At 44.7% G+C, this 21,873-nt stretch overlaps 1 protein-coding gene across 2 annotated transcripts in view; it reads right to left on the minus strand.

Moving 5' to 3' along the window:
* The window catches only part of GMDS (GDP-mannose 4,6-dehydratase), a 560,326-nt gene that overhangs the window by 259,884 nt on the left and 278,569 nt on the right, over positions 1 to 21,873 (minus strand). For both annotated transcript variants that reach the window (XM_004596493.2, XM_058668314.1), the window contains exon 7: positions 19,875 to 20,002. In XM_004596493.2, the coding sequence (XP_004596550.1) occupies positions 19,875 to 20,002 (128 nt within the window). The remainder of the gene's footprint in view (positions 1 to 19,874; positions 20,003 to 21,873) is intronic.

Below are 21,873 nucleotides of genomic sequence, written 5' to 3' on the forward strand. Positions count from 1 at the left end.
TGGTGGCTTGACGTGCTGTGCCATAAGCCCCGGTGTACAGCTCCCCAAAGGCTTCTTTTACTATCCTTCGCACTCCAAAGCCTAAGCCAATACTTTTCTCGGCCAAGTGGCTTACAAAGGTTGGATTGTTTTGTTTCCACGATCTCTTGGCTAAAATATATTTATGGAATCGGATTTCTTTGAGATATACAGAATTCACGTTATGACAGCATCATTTCAGCTTACATCATCCCCACTAGCAAAGGAACAGAAAGGAGGTGCTTTCCTCTTCTCCATTCAGGCTGAGCTTCACTGTGGTCCTCAGAGACGCCTGGCTCCCCGATGTAAGGACTCCAGGAGACGTGGGGAAGCACAGATCACCGCCCCCCACAAACATACCCGCCAAGACTGTCTACTCACAGGCAGCTGCACACATTCTGGAATGATCTATCATATTCTGCCTCCACATGTTTTTAAGTAACTGAAGATCAGAAACTCTCCAGTCAGGAGTCCAGGTCTGCCAAGGACTCAAGCTGATGCGAAAGGCCCTCGGATCCTAGGGCATCTGAGCAGCTGCACCTCCTTCCTGAGCACAGCCATGCTTTGAGATCTGGAGGGAAAAAGGATGCTACATTGCAAACAGCACAACGAGACGGGATCCTGCAGCAGCCAGAGGCTGACAGTCACATCACAAGTCCTGTTGCGTGCGATCTGTTTGCATTGTTGCCACTTGAAATAAAAGAATACCATAAGCTATGGGGAAGTTCCTTTGAAGCAGATATGCTGGCTTCTGCGACCAGTGGACTCAGGCTGTTTTCACAATCCAGGATAAACGTCACGAAAAGGGCCAACGAAAATGCTGTCTGTGGTATAGCTGACTCCCAGAGGGGGTCACAGCACTCACCTGAGGTTTTCCGGAATTCTACCTGAATGATGAGCTTGAATGGACAGAGCTGCCAAGACTGTCCAGCCAGATCAAGACCACGATCTGTTTTCATAGGTGCTCCTGGCTCAACAATGAGATGCTTTCCTGGTTCCTTCACTTTAAAACCTCTGGGAGTCTCTGCTTTGCAAGAGGCTCTTGTGGGGAGACACAGGCTGCTCTAGGAGAGTGGTGAAGGGCATGCATTTGCTGTGATCCGCCTGGTAATCTGTGTTCCGGAAGAGTGGAGGTGTCCCTGTATATGCTCAGAACGTTCTGGAACACACTTCCTCTGGGGAGAAGCTGGGAAGAGTTTTCAGTTTGCAGCTGGCTACATCCCTGGGGACATCAGGGATGGGTCCCTGAGGCACCAAGTCACAGGATCACCCAGTACTTAGGCAAAACAGCACCAAGGACCCCGGGTTTTCTCTCTGCTAGCTGCCCTGACGGGAGGCCAGAGGACTAGGTTTAGTGTGTCTGAGGCTGTGTGTGTTGGCCAAGAGCAAATCAGCACATTCGTAATCCGATGGCCAGATGCGACCTCGTGATGCAATCTGAAATGAGGCCATGCCAGTGCCAGCGAGTGTTCAAGTCACACAGCAGTTTGAAGACGTGGGACTCCCCACTGTCTGCCCCAGAAAAAAGAATGTGAAACATCTCTACAATTCAGTGATGTTTTTACATGTTTAAATAATCTGTAATTTACTAAGGTAAATATAATGGTATTAAAACACATAGCACCTGTTTCTTTTTAATATATATATATATTTTTTAGTTTGGTTGCTAGAAAATTTTAAGTGACATAAAATTATATGGTTTGTCTATGCAGTGTGAATTATATGTCTGTTGGGCACTGTTTGCTGTAGCACCTCTGCTCCTGGTATGTAAACAGAAATATTAGCTTAAACTAGCTTAGAGTAACTGATGGAAATTGAACGGCAAAAAAAGGATGATGACATTGGGGAGCATGATGCTCTGTGTCATTCATGGACTTCACAATGCAGAAACACCACACCATGCTACACGTCACAGGCCACTGCTCACTGTTGGCAGACATTCAAACATAAATGTCACACTAGACAGCCCAGGAAGCCCGTACGGAACAAAGGCCTTTATTAAGCTGGAATTATATTCTTGGTTTATGAGTCTAAACCAGGTAGCATTCTAAGCCTTACATTGTGAAGCTGAGAAAATGAAGATGTGTGGTGAAGTGATCTGCTTGGGGCGTGAGAAGTCAAGGCACGGGGCTGGGCAATCAGAATACAGCCAGAGATATGCTCATCACTTAACATGAGCCTCTGTGTGGCCACACGGTTAGCCATCCTCGCTGGTGGTGAGACTTCATGCTGCAGACGTGGGTGCTTGACCCCACGAGCAAGGCTTTTGCATGCCACACCTGAGCTCCTGGGCACAAGGCTGAGCTCTGGCTCCCCTCCCTAGTTGCTGACAACACAGCCCCTGGGAGGCAGTGGCAATGGCTCCAGCAAATGCCACCTGACTGGAGGACCAGACTGCTCCCAGCTCCTGGCTCCACTCCTACCCAAGTCAGGTCATTTCAGGCATTTAGGGAGTGAATAAAAGCAGGAGGAAAGTCTGTGTGTCTTCAATAACATAATTTAAAAAAATTCTATGTTCCACATAGAGGTAAATTCTATAAACATGCACACCTCTAAAATTTGTGCCTAGTGAAAACAAATGATGAGACATATATTAGAGGCTTTTCTCGGCACACTCTTCTAAAACTGCTGTAAAAACTGGTTTTGTGCTTTAAGAAAATTTTCTGGAAACTGAAGGGTAATTGATCAATTAAATTTGTCACGAAAAAGTTCCCTCCACCCAGCGTTACCTAGAATCATTTCTAGACGTTGGTGGCTGCTACAGGGGGACAGTCTGGCTTCTTCGTGAGCTCCCCCTCCCCGACCCCCACTCCCTGGGACTAAAGCAGCTCTTGCCCGGTGGTCTGATGCATTCCCAGCCTGGGCTCTGCACTCGGGGACACACTGTGGGTCCAGCACATTTCTAATGCAAAGGAAACAGCAAGGCGCACTATGCATTTGATGTGGGTAACAGACAGGGCTATCCAAGAGCAATGCTTCTGAAAGCAATAAGCTTTCCCTCCACACTGAGAGCCGTAACCAGAGCTGCGGAAAATGTCTCCAGGGACATGCTAATGTCTCCCAAAGAAGGCCCGTCAGAAACTTCAGCTGTTCTATCTTTGGACCATTAATACTGGATGTTGAGTCAGGCTACATCCCAAAACACCTACAACTGAAAAGTAATTCTTCTCAAATGAAAACTGGCATATTAAGTGTACCCTCTGGGTTTAGGGAATGTTTCCCATCCCAGAATAAATTTTTAAACACAAAGAGACTGTTAGAAATGGCTGCTTTGCTGATAACCATGCTTTATTCAGTAATCTGTCAAGTAGGGCGGGGTGGGAGGCTGGACAAAAAAAAATAGATCTTTATATTTTAATTTCCTCGTGCCTGTTCTTTCCCCCATTAAAAAAAAAAAATGGAATTTGTCAAAAGAATGAAATCACATGAGCATGATATGCCTTCCCTGTTGTGCTGGCTCCCTTTCAAGGGGAAAGAATTACAGCAGAGAGGATGTTGCCACACGCATATAATAATGGCATTAACCATGCTGACTTGCAACATAAATTGAACCATTAAAGGATTTAAATGTTCCTCATTAACTTTTATTAGCCTCATTTTTTTAAAACATTTTTCCTTCCTCTTAAAATTAAAAATGAGCATTCCCTTCGACTTTTGCACACCTTCAAGTGGCATTCAGACTGAGGAAGCCCTACAAGGGACCACAGAGCGTAGGTTCCAGGGCAGCGCACACCTCAGATCATGGAGTCTGTCGCTGCAGAGTTTCTGCCAAAGTCTCTACATCCTTCATACAGAAAGTAAGTGTAAGGTTACCTTTTCCAAACTTAGCAAGCTTCGGGCAGAAATAAGACTTCACAGGCCTTCAGCCGAGGGCTTCTCATTCCTGACCGCTAACAAAAAGTGAGCAAATCAAAAGACTGAGAAGAGGCCCCAACTTTCTAGAATTCTTCCCACGTGACAGGCACCAGATCAAGCACTTTACAATTATTATATTATGCAGTAAAATCTGCAAGTTTTAAACCCAACAGTTGCAAAACAGTCTCATGCAAATGCAAAGTGTAGTACCTACTGGCTGATGATACTCTACAACAAACAAGCAAACAAAAAACAAAGAAATCAGAATTCATGAAAAAGATCATGGAAGATGTACATTATAAAAAAAATGCCTGGCTTTCAAATACTTAATTTGCATCAAAAGAAGCTTTTTTCCCCCTGTTTTTCCATGAATTGTTTGAACTACTCTCAAAATATGGGATGTTGCTTTCTCTCTACTTCGAATTTCTCAGCTGTTTGTGGACAGACTAAAGGGGTTGGAGGAGGCAGGGGGAAACACAGCCAGGTATACCAACAAAAATCTTCTGATGCTTGTTGATAATACCAAAGATGTTGTGTTAAAATGCAGGGTTTCCTAAAAGGCCAAAGGGGCTGACACCATGGCACAGCCTGTTAAGCCAACAGATTTCCACTTGTGCTCTGGATCGAGTCCTGGCTGCCGCACTTCCCATCCAGCTCCGGCTGGGAAACACCGTGGAGGATGGTGTTTGAGCCCCTGCATCCATGTGGGAGACCCAGATGAAGCTTCTGCCTTTTGCCTTCCCACTGGCCCAGCTCCGGTATTGTGGCCATTGGAGGAGTGACCCAGTAGATGGAAGATTTGTCTCTCTCTTTTTCTCTGCAACTCTGTCTCTCAAATAACAACTAAATAATTTTTTTTTAAAAACCAAGTTAGATGCATGGCAGATGAGAAATTTTTCAAAGCCTGTGGAGTGCCATAAACATAAAAACACCTAATGTTAATCTTGCATACGCACCTGGGGAGATATTCTGTAACAGCAGGCCCTCAGAAACCTCCTTTGCGCTTTAGCCTACCTCCGTCACACAAAATACCAATTAAGTACAGACTGCCTTGACTATACAACTTGCTCACAGTTGTTACAATTTTGGCTAACTTGATCCATTTACTGCTGCCTTCTAACCCTTTAGGAAAACTAGCAGTTGGTAAGCATGAACTAACTCGGTTCCCAGGGGCCTCAGGCTGCCGCCACGGAAATCTGGTAACTCACTATCTAACAGTCATTTTGGAAGCAAGTTCTCTTCCTCCATGAACAGAAGGGTGTAATTCTTTTTAAAGACCAGCTACAGGAAAAAAAAAATTACACTAGGTCAAAGATGACAGTAATCTGCGTTTCCCACCTATACTACAAGTTCTCCATCATTCCAGTTGAATTCTAAGACCACCAGTGCAATTCGCTCAGAAAGCCGCAGGGGTGGCCTTGTTAGAATACACACGGGGTTGCTGCGGACCAGGGAGGAAGCCAGATGGTTCTGCTGAAGAAAGCACTTTCCCTTCCTTCATAAAACCAAAAAAAAAGTACTACCAGGTCACATACAGGAATGCAGCTATGGTAACAAAGAAAGCTAACAGGGACAGCCATGCAAATTAAGACATGCCTCCAAGTGGATCCTAGTCCTCGGGGCATCGGTATGGATGTGGGGCAAAGAAGTGAAAGTCAGAGTGGATCTGTTTCCTCCACGGGATGGTCTGCTGGCCCCAGGAAAGCTACTAAGCTCCTTTAGGCACTGCTAGCAAAACGTGGACGCCAATAGCGCGATTTGCGTTACAAGAAACATCTGTGAGCTATTGTAAAAAAAAAAAAAAAAATTTAAGTGAACCTTTGAGTAGGGAGTCCGCAGTAACCACAGTCCATATACTCTGGCTTCTTAGGCATCCGGCTAAACACGCTGCATGAAGTCCACGTGCGGGACAGCACCTGACACAGCAGGCTGAACTGTTTCCGGAGTAAGAACCCAGGCCCTGGCTCGCCCGTACAGGGCAGCAGCCTGCCTCCCATAGGGATCCTCCCAGAAGAATCCCTGAACAGAAGTGGCGAGGCTCTGCTGAGGTCCAGCACGCCGCAGAGCAGGTCCCGGGTCCTGTCACCTGAAGTCGCTGCAGTGGAAAGGCTGCAAGGGAACATCGGATATTCTCGCGTCAGTTCATATCTGGACAAACTGCTTTGTCCGTGAGACATAGCAGTCAAGGTTGGAGTGGCTTTGTCAATGCTGTCAGTCAAGGAGTCTCATCTGGTCTGGTGAATACCCATGCGCTGAAGACCTAACATGTGACATGGGGTTAGCAAGGTCAGACGTGGTGCGGGTCAGCCAGGGGACTCTGGCAGAAGCCTGCAGGGACGTAAGTAAAGGCTGCCTAGGACAAGGCCAGCTCCTTAGTGGAGTGTCTGGAGGAGGAGGGTTCCAAGAGGTTATTCCCTGAGCAGAGCCTCCTGGGAGGCAGTTCAGAGCTCAGCCCTGCAGGAGGACACAGTTCTAAGAAGAAAGGAGCCGGGCCGGCTAGCCAGAGCCCCTGGAGGCCAGCAGGCTGAGAGGGTGGGGCAGCAGCAGCAGACAGCTCCAGCAGGGCAGACCCACTCCAGAGCGTGGCCAAAGGCCGGACCGCCGCCTCCCGACACTAGCCTTCATCCTGTGGCTGAGACCCCCAGGGTCTGCCAGGTGGGAGGCACATGGCAGGCGGGGCGGGCACTGAGCAGGACTTTCTATAACCAGAACACAAAGGAGATGAGAGCTCAGGCAAACTCGGCTTCCATCCTGGCAGGCCTGGACTTTTGTGTCTGAGTTTCTCTGTTGGCTGTCCCACCTCTGTTGGGGGGCAGTCGGAGGGGAGGGTGATAGACCCCCATCTGTGTCATGAGGCTGTTGTGGAGGCAGGCCTGGGAAATGGTCAGGGAGTTTGACACTCTGTCAGCATCCTGTAAAGTCTTACATTTGAAAATACAGGCTAAGTGGGTAATTTGCTTCACACTATTTCAGATTCAAGAAAGGCTTTTCCTTGGAAGCAACAACTGCCCGTTTAAGGGAGGGGAGACCCTGGGTGGCAAAGAGCTTACTCAGGGCCTCTCCCCCACCCCACCTCCCTGACCAATCCCTGCAGCCTTCTTCGTATTGTGAAATCTGTCCTGTCCTGCTTTTTGCAGGGCTTGAAGATAACCGTGCCTTTCGAGTGGCTAGCTCTTCATTCTCACAGTGCTCTCCCCCTCCACATGGAAAACACAGCTGCAGGAAGCAGAGAGGGAAGAGCAGTCCACAGTGGCACCTGTCCACGTAGGGACACGCTGACCGAGCACACTGCAAGGGGGCACACTGTCTGCAGCCCCTGTGCTCTCAGGGACCCCAGTTCCTGGCCACGCTCCGGACGCTGCTCGCACGTGGCAGATGCTCCGCCACCTGGGAGCAAGCCGACTGCACAAGGCACAGGGAGGCTGGCTAGCTGGGGAAGGGAAGAAGGAAGGGAGGTTGGTCAGGGTACGGTGAGTTAGTGAACACCTTACCGAATGCTAAGCTAAGCCAACAGAGCTTCCGTAAGCACCACTACTACCATCCCCAAGCCTTCTACCGTGCATAATTAAGTCAGCAAACCTGTAATTCATTAGGGATAATTTTAATAGATGACTCATTTGGCCCAGCCAGTCAATGATGCTTCAGCTTCCCAAAGACCCTAGCAGATAGTTAACTACGAGGAAGCTCCCAGCCACCATGACCAGAGGCAATGGAATGTGAACACCTCTGCCACTTCTTCAGATTTCAGACTCAAGTGCTTTTGAAGATAAGGATCAAGTGAGATGACTTCTGTTAAACCTGTACTTCCTGCATAGAGTGGCGATCTTCAAATGTTACGACCATGGCATCCATTACACCATCATGCACTGGGGAGGATGTCTCCTACTCGGAATCTAAACCCTGGACTCTTTGGCCCTTCCAATGCTTTACAGCTTCCTTCTCACACTGCATGAGTAGAGATGGTTAGAAGGCCAATAACAAAAACACTAATCAACCCGTATTTCCTACTGAGAGGTATATGTTTGTTAAACCATCAACATTTGAAGTCAGACTTCAAAGATCTCACCAGAATGGCTCATTTTGTTAACCGTGAGCCCACACGTGGCACACAAGTAGCAGTTAGGGACTGCTGGAAGGGGCGGGGCAGCAGGTGAAGAGCTGTCCTCCCAACGCCAGCCTTTGCCTTCGAGGACCATAGGCAGGGATGCCCGCTTTCTAAACCACAGTCAGTTTTGAGGTGAGAATCAGATCCAAACAGGCCAACGAGATAAGGTATCACACGAATATACCATGACCGTCTGGGGTTTAACACAGGCTTTGTAGTTTGATTTTTTTTTTTTTTTTAATTGGAAAGTCAGATACACAGAGAGGAGGAGAGACACAGAGGAAGATCTTCCTTCTGCTGATTCACTCCCCAGGTGGCTGCAACAGTAAGAGCTGAGCTGATCTGAAGCCACAAGCCTGGAGCCTCTTCTGGATCTCCCACATGAGTGCAGGGTCCCAAGGCTTTGGGCCGTCCTCGACCGCTCTCCCAGGCCACAGGGAGGAAGCTGGGAGTGAAGCAGAACATCTGGGACACAAACTGGCACCCACATGGAATCCTGGTGATTTCATGGCAAGGACTTTAGCCACTAAGCTACTGTGCCAGGCCCTCTAGTTTGCTTTTGAACTTGGAATTTAAGATACACTGAAAATCAGCAGGTAAAAAACATGAAACCTTGCAGTCCTTGTGTTCCCGATTCTCGCCTCTTTCCTGGTGAGAGGAGGAAGGCACAAGTGTTCCCCTTCAGATGAGTATCTGCATCTTATGGACCTGGTGGCAGAATGGCCCACGGGGACCACAGTTGCCCTCCTGGAGTGCACCTGTCCCTCCAGCTTAGGAGACCACATTGTTGCTCTGGTGTTGGAGTCAAATGCTGAAGGCCAGACCTGGGACCCGGTCCCCATCCTCTGAGCACATGACTAGGTGCCACCAGGCAGCAAATGAAATCACAACCAGAGACCCTGAAACGATACTGCAGAATGCTGCTTTTCCTTTTTTCCTGCTTAGTCTGCATAGTGTTACTAGTTGTGGTCCAATAATTCTCTACATACATTTTTGCACAAAATTTCAGTGTATCAAAGGACAAAATCCCATTGTTAGAAAGTATGGTCTATTTATCTTTGTAGAGGTATGTTGAGGGCAGGGGAGGGCTACTGAATAGGAAAAAGGGCTGAGAAAGGATATGGGGGAAAAAAATGAAACAGCCTGAAGATTTTCCTTACCCAAACAGATGATGATAGAACTCACACAGTTACTAGAAGGATCTTCTAAGATTAAGACCCTTGAGAACCAAGAGAAAATTGGGTGATCACACACACAAAAGAACTCTCTGCTGGAGTTGTTGTTGATGCCCTCAGATACATCCAGGACACCTAGCCTTCTAAACTAATGCTATTTTTGTGACTTTAAAATCGTTTGTAGATCAGGGCCACTGGATCCTTCTTTCTCTCCTCCTGTTCAGAAACCACTCTAGTGAAAAACAGGAGTAAACACAAACCGTGAGGTCCCCAGACACTGGGAAACTGGCCTTCTCGGATCACAAGCTCATGCTTCAGCCCCCTTTACCATCCATCCCTGACCAGAAGTAGACACATTTGAAGACATTTTCCTGGAATCATAGAGACTCCATCACAACCCAAGCTGATGTGGGGAGAACACATTCATCTCATCAGAAATGCTAGGCCAGGGAGAGTTCGCCCAGGTATTCACTGCATGTCTGCCACGTGTCAGTCCACAGACTGCAGACTAAAGGGGACGAGACCCACATTTGCCATCAGAGCTAACCAACAAGGAGATAACCAACAAGATCCTGGTCTAGGGTCTTCAGGGAAGGAAGTCATCCTCAGAGCTTCCCACCTTGGAGGTTGTACTTAATGTAATGCACAGTGATGTGTCTAAGCCCAGCCACTCTCCATGTAACAACAGAGAGGAAGCCCAAGTGATCGAAATACCTTACCTCACTCCGAGAAGTACTTAGGGAATCTATAAGAAGTAATTTCATCTCTTGCTTTGACAACTTAACTAATAATTTCCATATGAGGCTTCAACCAGCAATACAAAGACAATTCCTCAAAGGATTTTTCAATTTTGTGTTTTGATAATCTTGCTTCTATAAAATTGAACTTGTGGATTAACTGGGTTTAGCAGTAGCTTAATTCTTTTTCCTTTTCTAAAGTAAAAAGGGGATCTTTAGTTAATTACCCTTTAAACTCTTTTTCCCTTTGTGGCATATTTAGCTACTTGAATGGTTTCTGAAGCACCTTAGTAGGTTGGAAACTCTTTGGAAATTCAATCGCAGTGGCTTTTGTATATTCTGTAACTGCCAAGAATGCAGCCTAGGAGGTCTTGGAGCGAAGTCACCTTCCAGTGAAAGTCTCAAACATCCTATTCCTGCATCATAGTTTTTGGTTTCCTCTGACATCTATTCTACATCATCCGATCTGGCTGGCTTGAGCCATGAGACAATGGCGGGGCAGGGGCAGATCCTCCCAACATTAACATCAGGATAAAACTGGCTATGGAAAGCCACCAAGTCAACAGGTAGGAAAACAACAACAACAACAACAACAAAGAATAGACTTTTGTAAAAACACAAATAACAGAACACTCAGAGAGGAGCACACATCTTTCCCTTTGGCTAAGACCAAGGAGCAAGAAACCTCTTTTGTTGCTTCATCACTAGGATTCCTTCATAGAGAACAAGCCAAAGAGATGTTTCTAGCATGTAATAGATAGGAGACAGAAGGATAGACTTCTGGAGTTTGTAGATATGGAGCAGGAGAAAGTAAGCCTGCTTTGCAAAAACGTTCTGGCCCTGATACAATGGCTCAGCGGCTAAAGCCCTCACCTTGTAGGTGCTGGGATCCCACATGGTGCTGGTTTGTGTTCCAGCTGCTCCATTTCCCATCCAGCTTGTAGCCTGGAAAAGCAGTGGAGGATGGCTCAAAGCCTTGGGACCCTGTACCCACGTGGGAGTCCTAGAGGAAGCTTCTGTGGCTCCTGGTTTTGGATCAGCTCAGCTGTGGCCGTTGTGACTACCTGGGGAGTGAACCAGCAGTTGGGGAATCTTTGTGTCTGTCTCTGCTCCTTTCTGTAAATCTGCCTTTCCAATAAAAATATTAATGAACCTTTTAAAAAAATCTTTCTGCCTGTCCCAGAGCACTTCTGTTTGAGGATGAAGCATGGAACATACACCATCTGTAGGCAAAAAAATCACCACTACATTTAGGTGATGTCATATTTTATGAGGCAATTATAGCTATATCACATGAATAGTCCTGTTATTAAAATTAAACAGTCAGTTTTTATTTGTGGGTGGAAGCCAACATGAAGTGGGAGACACCACTAAAGAGGGGCTGGCTGAGGAGTAGGGTGGGAGACAGAGAGAGTAGGATTGTGTTCAGAGAGGAAGAGCAAGAGCCACCCAAGGGGGCAGGCCAACTGGCAGGAAGGAGAAAACCTAAGGGGTCTCTGGAATTCAGGGAAGCAAGAAGCCAGCTCAGTAAGAAGCTGAGCAGGGAAAGAATCATCTCAACCATGTTTTTCCGAGTTGTCTATTCCTCTGTTAGGTAGAAGGATCCCTTCGTGAACCACAATGCTATGACGACACCAGGCCTAAGCGGGAGTGGCTGACGGGTGGAGCAGAAGCTTCTATTTTAATGTGGTTAATTGCTACCTATTAGAACTAAATGGCATTTACACAATTTCATAATGCAGGTCCATGGGCTGTATGCCTACAAGACAGGCAACTCCATTTCATATGCATTTTCAACCTCTCTGTACATGCTCCCATACACACACAAACACACACAGGTTTGGCAAGAAATGTTTTTCTTCTCCCGTGCCAGATTTTGTTTAAAATCAAACTAAAAATGTCCCTTATTTCCTAAATCATCTGTGGATGAACGACAATAAATACTTCATTCCAGAAGTTTGGAGAACTTGGGTGAGTTTCATCAGGACAATAACTGCATAGACACTCAGCCATTCAAAGACCCGGCTAGATGAAACAGCCAGCTGCGGATTTCTGTCTTTTCCTTGGTTTATTTTCAACAGTACACTGAAAAGTTCAAAATTTCCTACAAGTGATACGAAGCACAAACACAGCGGGCAGCACAGGCAAGAAGAGGAAATGTGCCCACTTGAATCTGTGACTCAGCTGGCCCTTTATCCACAGTTCTGCATCCACAGGATGCAGAAAGGAATCGGGAGAGAAACTGTGCTGCTAGCAAACACGTAGAGACTTTCTTTCTTGTCCTTATTCCTTACAAAAACATCAAGTAACAACAGGTACATGGAGATGATCCGACAAGACAGGCAGATAGTAGAGGTTCCATGCAAATAATGGGCCACTGAATAGAAGAGATTTCAGCATCCGTGAGTTTTGGAATCTGTGAGAGACAGGACTCTGGAACCAACTCCCCATGGAGACAGGGGACGAATGTGAACTGTTCTCTATAGCCAGCTCAGGGAATTTGAGTTTTCCTTCACTCTTACAGCAGGGGTAGGTCTCCCAGTCTAAAGATACAAGGTTCCAAAGATGTAGGAAATTCGTACAACCCTTTGTCTTTTTCCCTACATGTATGGCAGTTATGTCCCATCCCTTTTCCTTCGGTGATTTAGGGCCTCACGTTGCCTTGCTGAGACGCTTGGTTTGCTGACTCTCCAGAATCCACCGCATTCTTTAAGCACAGTTACAGAAAGGACTACTGGGGAGTATTTGGCCAATACCATATTAAATAACCCTCAGAAGACTAGGAGATTTCTCCCTCCAATTAAAAATAATAGTCACTGCTTCACTAGTCAATGCAAAAAGCCACAATTAAGCCATTGGGGACTACTGCACGGGGGCTGATTGAGCAGGCCACTGCTATGTCCTCTTCCCAAGAAAAGCCTAGGCTTCCAAGTCAGGATTTAGGATGAGGTGCCCTCCTCCGGCCTGTTAGTGATCTTATTTCCCTGTCAGTTGACAGGGATTCTTTTAGAACAAGTTCTCCTTGTAAATATCTCTGGGGGATCCTGGAGCAATTTCAAGAACTCTTCCCATGCAGACAAGCATGATGCTGGTAAGAGAGGGGCTCTCAACAGAGGTCTCCTCTGGCTGACCCGAGGTCATTTTATGACATAAAACACAGCCTCACCGTTTCTTTGGGGTAGGGGAAAACTTACTAAACAAGGTATTTGGGCACCATTAAAATCCAAATAAGTGAAACACAAAAAGATGCTGCTCCTTTGTACACGAGAACATACATGGATTTGAATACATCATCACCGAAAGCCCCTTGCCCTGTCCTTCGTGCCATGTCTTACTAACCTCTCAAGACTGTTGTGTCTATGACATGATCCTGTAGATAAAGTCCTCAGAAAAGTTTCTGGCATAGGAAAAGTGCCTACCATTCAGTGATTGGTCTGATTGATAATAATAGCATTACTGTTGCTTGACTGGTAATCTCTGCCCAAAATGGTTGGGGAAAATAACATGTGAAATTCCAATGAACATCAAAGCCTGCTCATTACACTGGGACAGCCCAACCTGGGCAGTGGACCAGAAGAAACCTCCAGGAGTACTGGGGGGGGGGGGGTTCAGGCCTGGGCAGGAAAACCTTCTACCACGTTAGGAATGGCTTGTGTTGAGTCCTCCAAAGAGCAGGGACATAGGCCTCTTGATTACCTGTGTGTCCCTAAAGCAAGGACTTTTGTAAGAGTGGTAAAAGCTTACAGATGCATCTGATGGGCCCGGCAGCGTGGCCTAACAGCCGAAGTCCTCACCTTGCACGCAAAGGGATCCCATGTGGGCACCAGTTCTAATCCCGGCAGCCCCGCTTCCCATCTAGCTCCCTGCTTGTGGCCTGGGAAAGCAGTCGAGGACGGCCCAAAGCCTTGGGATCCTGCACCCACGTGGGAGACCTGGAGGAAGTTCCTGGCTCCTAGCTTCAAATGGGCACAGCACCGGCCATTGTGCTCACTTGGAGAGTGAATCATCGGACAGAAGATCTTCCTCTCTGTCTCTCCTCCTCTCTGTATATCTGATTATGCAATAAAAATAAATCTTAAATTAAAAGATGCAATGTGATGCAGCCCTTAGCAATGAGCCCAGCTCTCAGCGTCTTCTAGCCATCATGATCTTCCAGACATGTTCCCTATTTTGGGATCACAGCGGTACCTTGTTAGCCCAGATGTTAACAGAAGTTGTGTTCGAGCATGCAGCCATCTTTTCCTGACCCTATACAACTTGATACTAGCTCTTTTCATCCAAAGGATTCCAAAGCCAAATAAGTTTGGGAAATCTCCCATCAATCCTGGTGATCATTCATACATGATAAGTTCATCACAAACTGTGGGAAATCAGTCCTCTGATTAAGAAATATGCTTGATCTGCATTTTTTCAGTCTTATTCAACTTTAGAAAAAGTTTATAGGATTGCCAGTGATAGCAGGTGTTTGAAGTGAAAATACACCAAGCTCAAAATGGCGTGTGAGAAGGTGGTGCCTCTTTCTTCGGTGTGCTTGGCCAGCAGTGACGGAAGAGGACTGCTCAAGTTGGCCTGAATGTGTGATGTATGCCCCAAGTGTGTTCTCAGGAGCAGCAGCAGTTACAGTGCTGATGGAAGGATGTGGGTAGAAAGACAGGTTGTGAGGGGAACAATCACTATGGAAAAGCAGTCCCCACAAACAGGCAAACAGATCAACCACGAGACCCAACCATCCCACTCCTAGGAATTTACCCAAAGGAAAAGAAATCAACACACAAAAGAGTATTTGTACTCTCATATACTTATCATCTCAAAGCACAGTAACTAAAGTAGAAAATCAATCCAGATTCCCATCCACTAACTAGATAAAAAAAAAAAGGTACATATACACAATGAAATGCTACTTAGCCATAAAAAGAATGAAATTTCTGTCTTTTGTAATAAAGTGGATATAGAGAACATGATGTTCAGCGAAATAATGCAGTCCCCAAAAGACAAATTATGTTTCCTCTGATATATTATGGTTGATAAAAGATACAAAAATCAAATGTAGGGGCCAGCACTGTGCAATAGGGGTTTAAGCTTCCACCTATGGTGCCAGCATCCCATGTGGGCACCAATTCAAATTCCAGTTGTTCCACTTACATCCCAGGTCCCTGTTTATGATCTGGGAAAGCAGCGGAGGATGGCCCTAGTCCTTGGGTCCCTGCGCCCATGTGCAACACCCAGAAGCAGCTCCTGGTTCCTGGCTTTGGATCAGCTCAGCTCTGGCTGCTATGGCCATTTGGGGAATAGAGCAACAGATTACAGATTTTTCTTTCTCTGTCTATTGTTCTCTCTTTAAGTATAACTTTCAAATAAAAATTAAAAATACAACTTTTTAAAAAGAAACTTGGAATATTGCCTAAAAAGATATATAATAATAAAACAGACATCCTGTGATTTTTATATTTTATAGTGCTTGCCTATATTCCTGTGGAGTAGTGGTCTTTCTATTTGTTGAGCATTATCATTAGTGGTGCATTAAGCCTATGATTACAAAGGAAATTTTTAATGTTATTGCAAAAATTTTTTAAAATTAGAGACAAAAATTAAAGAAAAAAAGCAGAAACTAAAGAAGCAAGAGAAGTACATCTCTTTTCCTAGAATTATATCTTTGAAATACATATCTGCTCTCTTTACATCACCAAATTTAAAAAGCACTTAGGTAAAACTATTTTACAAGTTTGAATTACTTTCTAAATTCAAACAATAAGAAATTGAAATTTTTGCTACCTTGTGTTTCCATAAATTAAATATTAACAACTGTGAGTCATTATACAAGGGTAATGACATATGCAGAAATTCATTTTTCTTTAACTTGCAACAGCACTTTTAGATGTTAGCTGCAGAAGCCGGTGCTGGATATACGGGCAGCAGTTCAGGGTAAAATTTGTTCAATACTTCCATGTTTAACACAACAGTGGAAACTACCTATGACTTATTGATTCTGAAATACAATATAACTGAATATATAGCTATTATATATTTTCTTCGTTTCAGGTTAAAATACCTCTTACCTGTTTACATTTTAAATCATTTGGATCTGGAGGACAAAACTACAGGTTAATGAACTGCAATCAGCAACAGGAAATGACCTTGTGTAGTCTGCTGAAAGCTGTTTACAAGGTACAGGCACCCTCTAATCCTACACGGAGAGTACATTACTTCTGATTGCTTACAAGCTGTTCTGTCCTTCTGACAGATGGGTCAACTGAGATAGGACAATGTGACAAAGGCTGACGAGCAATCCCAGGGCTCCCTATGTCTCCCAGCACGAGGCATAAGGGTCTGCTATTCTTCCCCAGGGGAACTCACCTACAAGTAAAAGAAGTACAAGTCATTTATTTAATAAAAAGATATATCAATGGGGCTTGGCGCAGTAGCCTCGTAGCTAACGTTCTTGCCTTGCACTCCCAGGATCCCATACGGGGGCCAGTTCGTATCCTGGATGCTCCACTTCACTTCCAGCTCCCTGCTTGTTGCCTGGGAAGGCAATAGAAAATGGCCCAAAGCCTTGGGACCCTGCACCCTTGTAGGAGACCCAGAAGAAGCTCCTGGCTCCTGGCTCCGGTTTGCCTCAGCTCTGGCCATTGTGGGCACTTGGGGAGTGAGCTAGCAGATGAAAGACCTTTCTGTTGCTCCTTCTCTTGGCAATTCTCACTTTCCAATGAAAAGAGATAAATCTTACAAAAAAGATATATCAGTGTTTTAGGGTATAAAGGAGAGGGATTTCACAATCACATTTCATAACTGAGACATGATTATGAGTTGGTTCAGCTACACTTGCCAACACTGCACTGTGAAGCTGATTACGGGATCATGATGTACACATCTTTTAGACAAAGTTTCTCTTTTTTCCATTTTCATGACTGTTGATTTAATTTTGGCAAAAGGCTACTATAAATTATAACCCTGAAGGAATCTCACTTGATAGAACTGCAGGGAATGGCAATGCTCTTTCAAATGGAGAGCAGCAAAGTCATGACTTTTCACTTCATAATGGTACCTTTTCAAAAAGCAAGAATTTCAGATTTCTTTCAGAACACATAAATGAGAACTATAAAATATTTCTTACATCAATCAATAATATATGTTGCCATTAGAACCCCAGGAGAATCCTGAACCCACAAAGCCACTGGTATCGCAGGACAAATCAAGTGTAGACATCAAGGAGAATGAGTTCACTTCGTGTGTGTGTGTGTGTGTGTGTGTATTTGTGTGGCTCCTTCCCCACAGAGCCCGACAATCCCACACTTCTGTGAAAAGGCCAGAGTGGCCCACTCTTGTGTGGTATTTTGGCTCCTGGGCATACTGTACTGACATCCTCTTGTCAAGCAATTGGGAAAATGATTTCATTTGGGACAACCTTTTGAAATGCTTGAGCCAAAATATTTTCCTTTCATATGAATACAAATACAGGCCCTGTGTGCCAAGATCTGGGCGGTACCCGCAGCAGGGCCAGCCTGGCGTCTGGGGAGGGCGATGCCAGCAGGGCCCTTCTTCCAGATCCACGGGCTCACAAAAGCCTGTCTCACTGCTTATGTGCTTATTTCGCAGTGCCATTCCTTTGGGTTGGATGTTTGAATTTATTTTTAAGTGTCATTCCTACCCCACACCCCAGTGCAAAGTGAACATGTGCTGGTTTCAAATATCATAAAAAAGTCCAGAAAGGATAAAGAAGAAAATTATCAAATTCAGAAGCAAGCACACACAACACTAGGATATATTTCTCTCACAGAATCTATCTGGTTTCTGAGCTCCAACAAAAGCTTCTTTATTGCCCAAGTACAAATGCATCAATAAAACAAGGTAGCCTGAAATTGAGTCTATTTGAAGATGAGTTTTAATAGAGAAAGATACCAGATAGTTTGCTGCATAGCTCCAAGCATATACATGTAGCATGAAGATCCTACACTAAGAGAATATGACTGAAGAAATAAGGTGCTGCTTCTTTTTTTTTTTTTTAAAGATTTATTTTATTTTTATTACAAAGTCAGATATACTGAGAGGAGGAGAGATAGAGAGGAAGTGGAGCTGCCGGGATTAGAACCAGCGGCCATATGGGATCAAGGCAAGGACCTTAGCCACTAGGCCACGCTGCCGAGCCCAAGGTGCTGCTTCTTAAATAATTGGTTTCACACTTTAAGATTTAAGAAGATTGGGCCCGCCACAGTGGCCTAGTGGCTAAAGTCCTCGCCTTGAAAGCCCCGGGATCCCATATGGGCGCTGGTTCTAATCCCGGCAGCTCCACTTCCCATCCAGCTCCCTGCTTGTGGCCTGGGAAAGCAGTCAAGGATGGCCCAATGCATTGGGACACTGCACCCGCGTGGGAGACCCGGAAGAGGTTCCTGGTTCCTGGCATTGGATCCGCGCACATCTACCCATTGCGGCTCACTTGGGGAGTGAATCATCGGATGGAAGATCTTCCTCTCTGTCTCTCCTCCTCTCTGTATATCTGGCTTTGTAATAAAATAAATAAATCTTTAAAAAAAAAAAGATTTAAAGTTATTTACACAATACAAAACATGCTTGCTTCTGTCAGCAGTTTCTTTTTTTCCACTTTCTTATAATTGCTAAAAGTATGGAATCTATATATAAAATAAATATACATATAAATAATATAATTATTTATAAATAAATACTATATATTAAATATATATTAAACAAATAATATATATTAAATAATATGATTAATATATAACATATAACATAATAATAAAATATAATAATATATATATTTTAAACGTAACATTCCCAAAATATATTTAAATGTAAATGTTGTAAAATGTTTTTCCATAATTTAACTTAAAAAGCATATTGAAAAGATTTAAATATGACTTCACCCCAAATTTCAACACAGAAGTGATACAATGTTCACAACATTATCCATGTTAGGCACTAAGTACACACAGTTTTGATTGTTACAAGCAAAAAAAACAGACATCACGGAACCTCACCTCTCTCTGCCTTAGCAAGTGACCCACTCGTTCACTCTTTTGTAAGTGTTCAATTTTCTTTCTGAGCTTCATCAGTGAACAAGGCAGCTGAATCTGACTTCCCAGAGAGCACAAATTCAGGAGAGAAACCATTTCATGAGCACAAGTGGTCTGTGATTTCCTGAACTAGGACAGCCAAGCCCAAGGTAACAGACACTGTCACCATCATGTCCCTTCTCAGAGGACCAAAAAACATACGGGGAGCTTTGAAAGCATCCGAAACAGGACAACATTAGAACAAGCACAGTGATATGACACGCACAGTAACCCAGGACCTACCCAAACTGAACCTGTACAGGAACCATGAGAATCAAACTCTGGGCTTCCTGTCCGCTACAGCCATTGTTTCCCACGGCACTGCTACTAACATCATTAGCCAGGAGTGTGCCGGGTTACTGTAAGGAGTACAGAGAGTCATAAACCAGATTGCTAGCAGAAGCCCAGAGTCTCCCAGGAACATTACCTCCTATAGAATGTAACATGATAATGCCAGTCTGAAGGTCTTCAGTTGTACAAGTGGAAATGCACAGATGGCATTTCTTAAAGATCTGAGAATGAGTGCCTCATAACCAAGATTCACCACAGTTGGTGATGTGAGCATGGGGTGGGGTGGGGGGAGAAGGTACATCAGGAGGGGACTGGGTGGGTAAGAAGCTCCCAAAAGCAAACAGCATGAACGAAACATCTGTTCATTTAACTGGCACCTACCGCCCAAAGCGCTGGTCAACACTGATGTCTTAAGCAAGGAACGGAACACTTGCCAAAGGCATCCACGCTCAAGTAAGAACCAGAGCAGCTGTGTGCGCTCCTGAATGAACGTGACTTAGGGTGAAAGGACAGGACGAGCTCAAACATACCCGTATCAGCAAAAGCTTAGGAGCCACCACCTCTACGCTGGCCAGATTTCAACGGACAGAAGACTACTAAAACCTTGTCACTCAGTTCCTACCTCCACGTAGTCCTTGGCGTGGCCCCAATCTCGTTTGGCATCCAGGTTTCCCAAACTGAAAGATTCCAGTTGTCCAAGGTAAATTTTAGCTACTGACCGGCTAATTTTTCGAGTAACAAAATTAGCTCCTAAAAAGAGACAAAAGATGTATTATCAGGAGAGTACATTTGACATTTCACAGTTTGGTGAACCAAACCCAATCTTCGCCTCTGGGCAATTCTTTCAGTCCTTGCAATCCCCTTTAAAATAATAAAAGGAAAGGAAAGCAGAAAAGATCATTAACTGTCATTTAGACAAGTTAAGAAGTCCTAATTCTAAGTGTCACATCAGCTCTGCTTTCATAACAAACATTTTTCTTTGGGGGACGTCTTAACATTCCTAATTTGCTCCTTCAATATTCAAGTCAGGCATTAGGCCAAAGAAAAGCTATTGGAATGCCAGTTTTTAAACAGAAAATTCAGAAGGGTTGTATAAAAGGAAATGCCAGAAGGGAAGACAGACATCTAAGACCACCCTGATTTTTTTTTTTTTTTTAGGAAGACAAACATCATACATTCCTGTTAATAAAGCTATTTTGGGTCTGTGGGGAGAGGAGAGGAAACTAACTTACTTCACAGGGCTTAACTAGTTAAAGGAAACCAAAAGAAATGTATTTGGCCGCCTTGCCCTTGGCAAAACAAGCGATCCTTCTCGCTTAGAAATCTGCACAGCCACCCAGAGACAAAATGGGACCTGGGTCCAAGTCAGAAGGTGCCGCGTACTGTGCTCACCGCAGTGAAGCCTTCCATCTGCTTTTCAGTGCTGTCTATAGAAAGGGGCTCTTGAATGTTGCCTAAATATTTTGCAATCATTACACGAAAGGCTGAAGACAGTTCTGGAATTGTTTCAGTGTCTCTCATGTATAGTGACATAACCTTTCTACTTTTTTTCTTTAAAGAAGATTTACTGTTTTATTTATTTGAAAGGCAGAGAGAAAGAGAGGCAGGAAGAGATTGAGGTATAAAAGCAAACAGGGTGGAAGGGAGGGAGGGAGGGACAAAAGAGGAGGAGAGAAACATTGATTCTAGTCATTGGTTCGCTTCACAATGGCAGCAACAGCCGGGGCTGGCCAAAGCAAAGCCCAGGAGCCAGGAGCTCCACCCAAGTCTCCCAGGTGGGTGGCAGGAACAACCTGGGACACCTGCTGCCATCATAGGTGCATTAACAGCAGGGTGGACCACAAGTGGAGTAACCAGGACTTCACGTGGCAAGCCAATACAGTAGTTAAAACAGGTAGTTAACCTGCTGTGGCACAAGTCACCCCACGTGTACTTCCAAAAGATGATGATACATTTTAAAGATGCTTCTGAGAGAATTCTGGCTAAGCCCTGTAACCATGCAAGGTTCTCAGAGAACACCTGAAGGCAAGTTTTCAAGACAGTAACGCACACGTAGAACAGTCAGCAATGCCTCCCTGCTGTCTCGGGACATGGATGTGGCCATTTATCACAAGCCAATAACTGTTTTGGTACTTCTGCAGATAAGGCAAAGAGGCAAATACTACAAGGCGAGCTGTCGGCCCCAGCAGCAACCATGCTACAAGAAGCAGACCATCTCCACGTTGGCTCTCTAAGCTCTGGCAAGAATATGGCCTACTACAAGTTGAAATAGACTCGTTGACATCATACACTTGGTATACACATTTCCCTCAATGCCCTATCATTAGAGCATGCCTTGGGAATCCAATGTTCAATTTCCCTTAGCAATTCATAGGGTGAAGAAATACAGAGTTTCCACTTTCCACATAGAGGTTCAAAACAGAGCCTTCCCAAAATAAAGACACTGTTATCAGGAAAAATTTCTCTGAATCTATAAGAGACTTAGTTTCAAACTTTCTATTTTCTATAAACTCATGACAAATTCAAATTTGCAACTAAATTTAGGATTCTTGATGTATATCTTTATTTCAGTCATAGGACTCTGGTACAGTTCCCAAGTATATCCAACACCAAATAGTTCA

This window comes from Ochotona princeps, chromosome 1 (genome assembly GCF_030435755.1).
Source record: "Ochotona princeps isolate mOchPri1 chromosome 1, mOchPri1.hap1, whole genome shotgun sequence".
Classification (NCBI taxonomy): Eukaryota; Metazoa; Chordata; class Mammalia; order Lagomorpha; family Ochotonidae; genus Ochotona; species Ochotona princeps.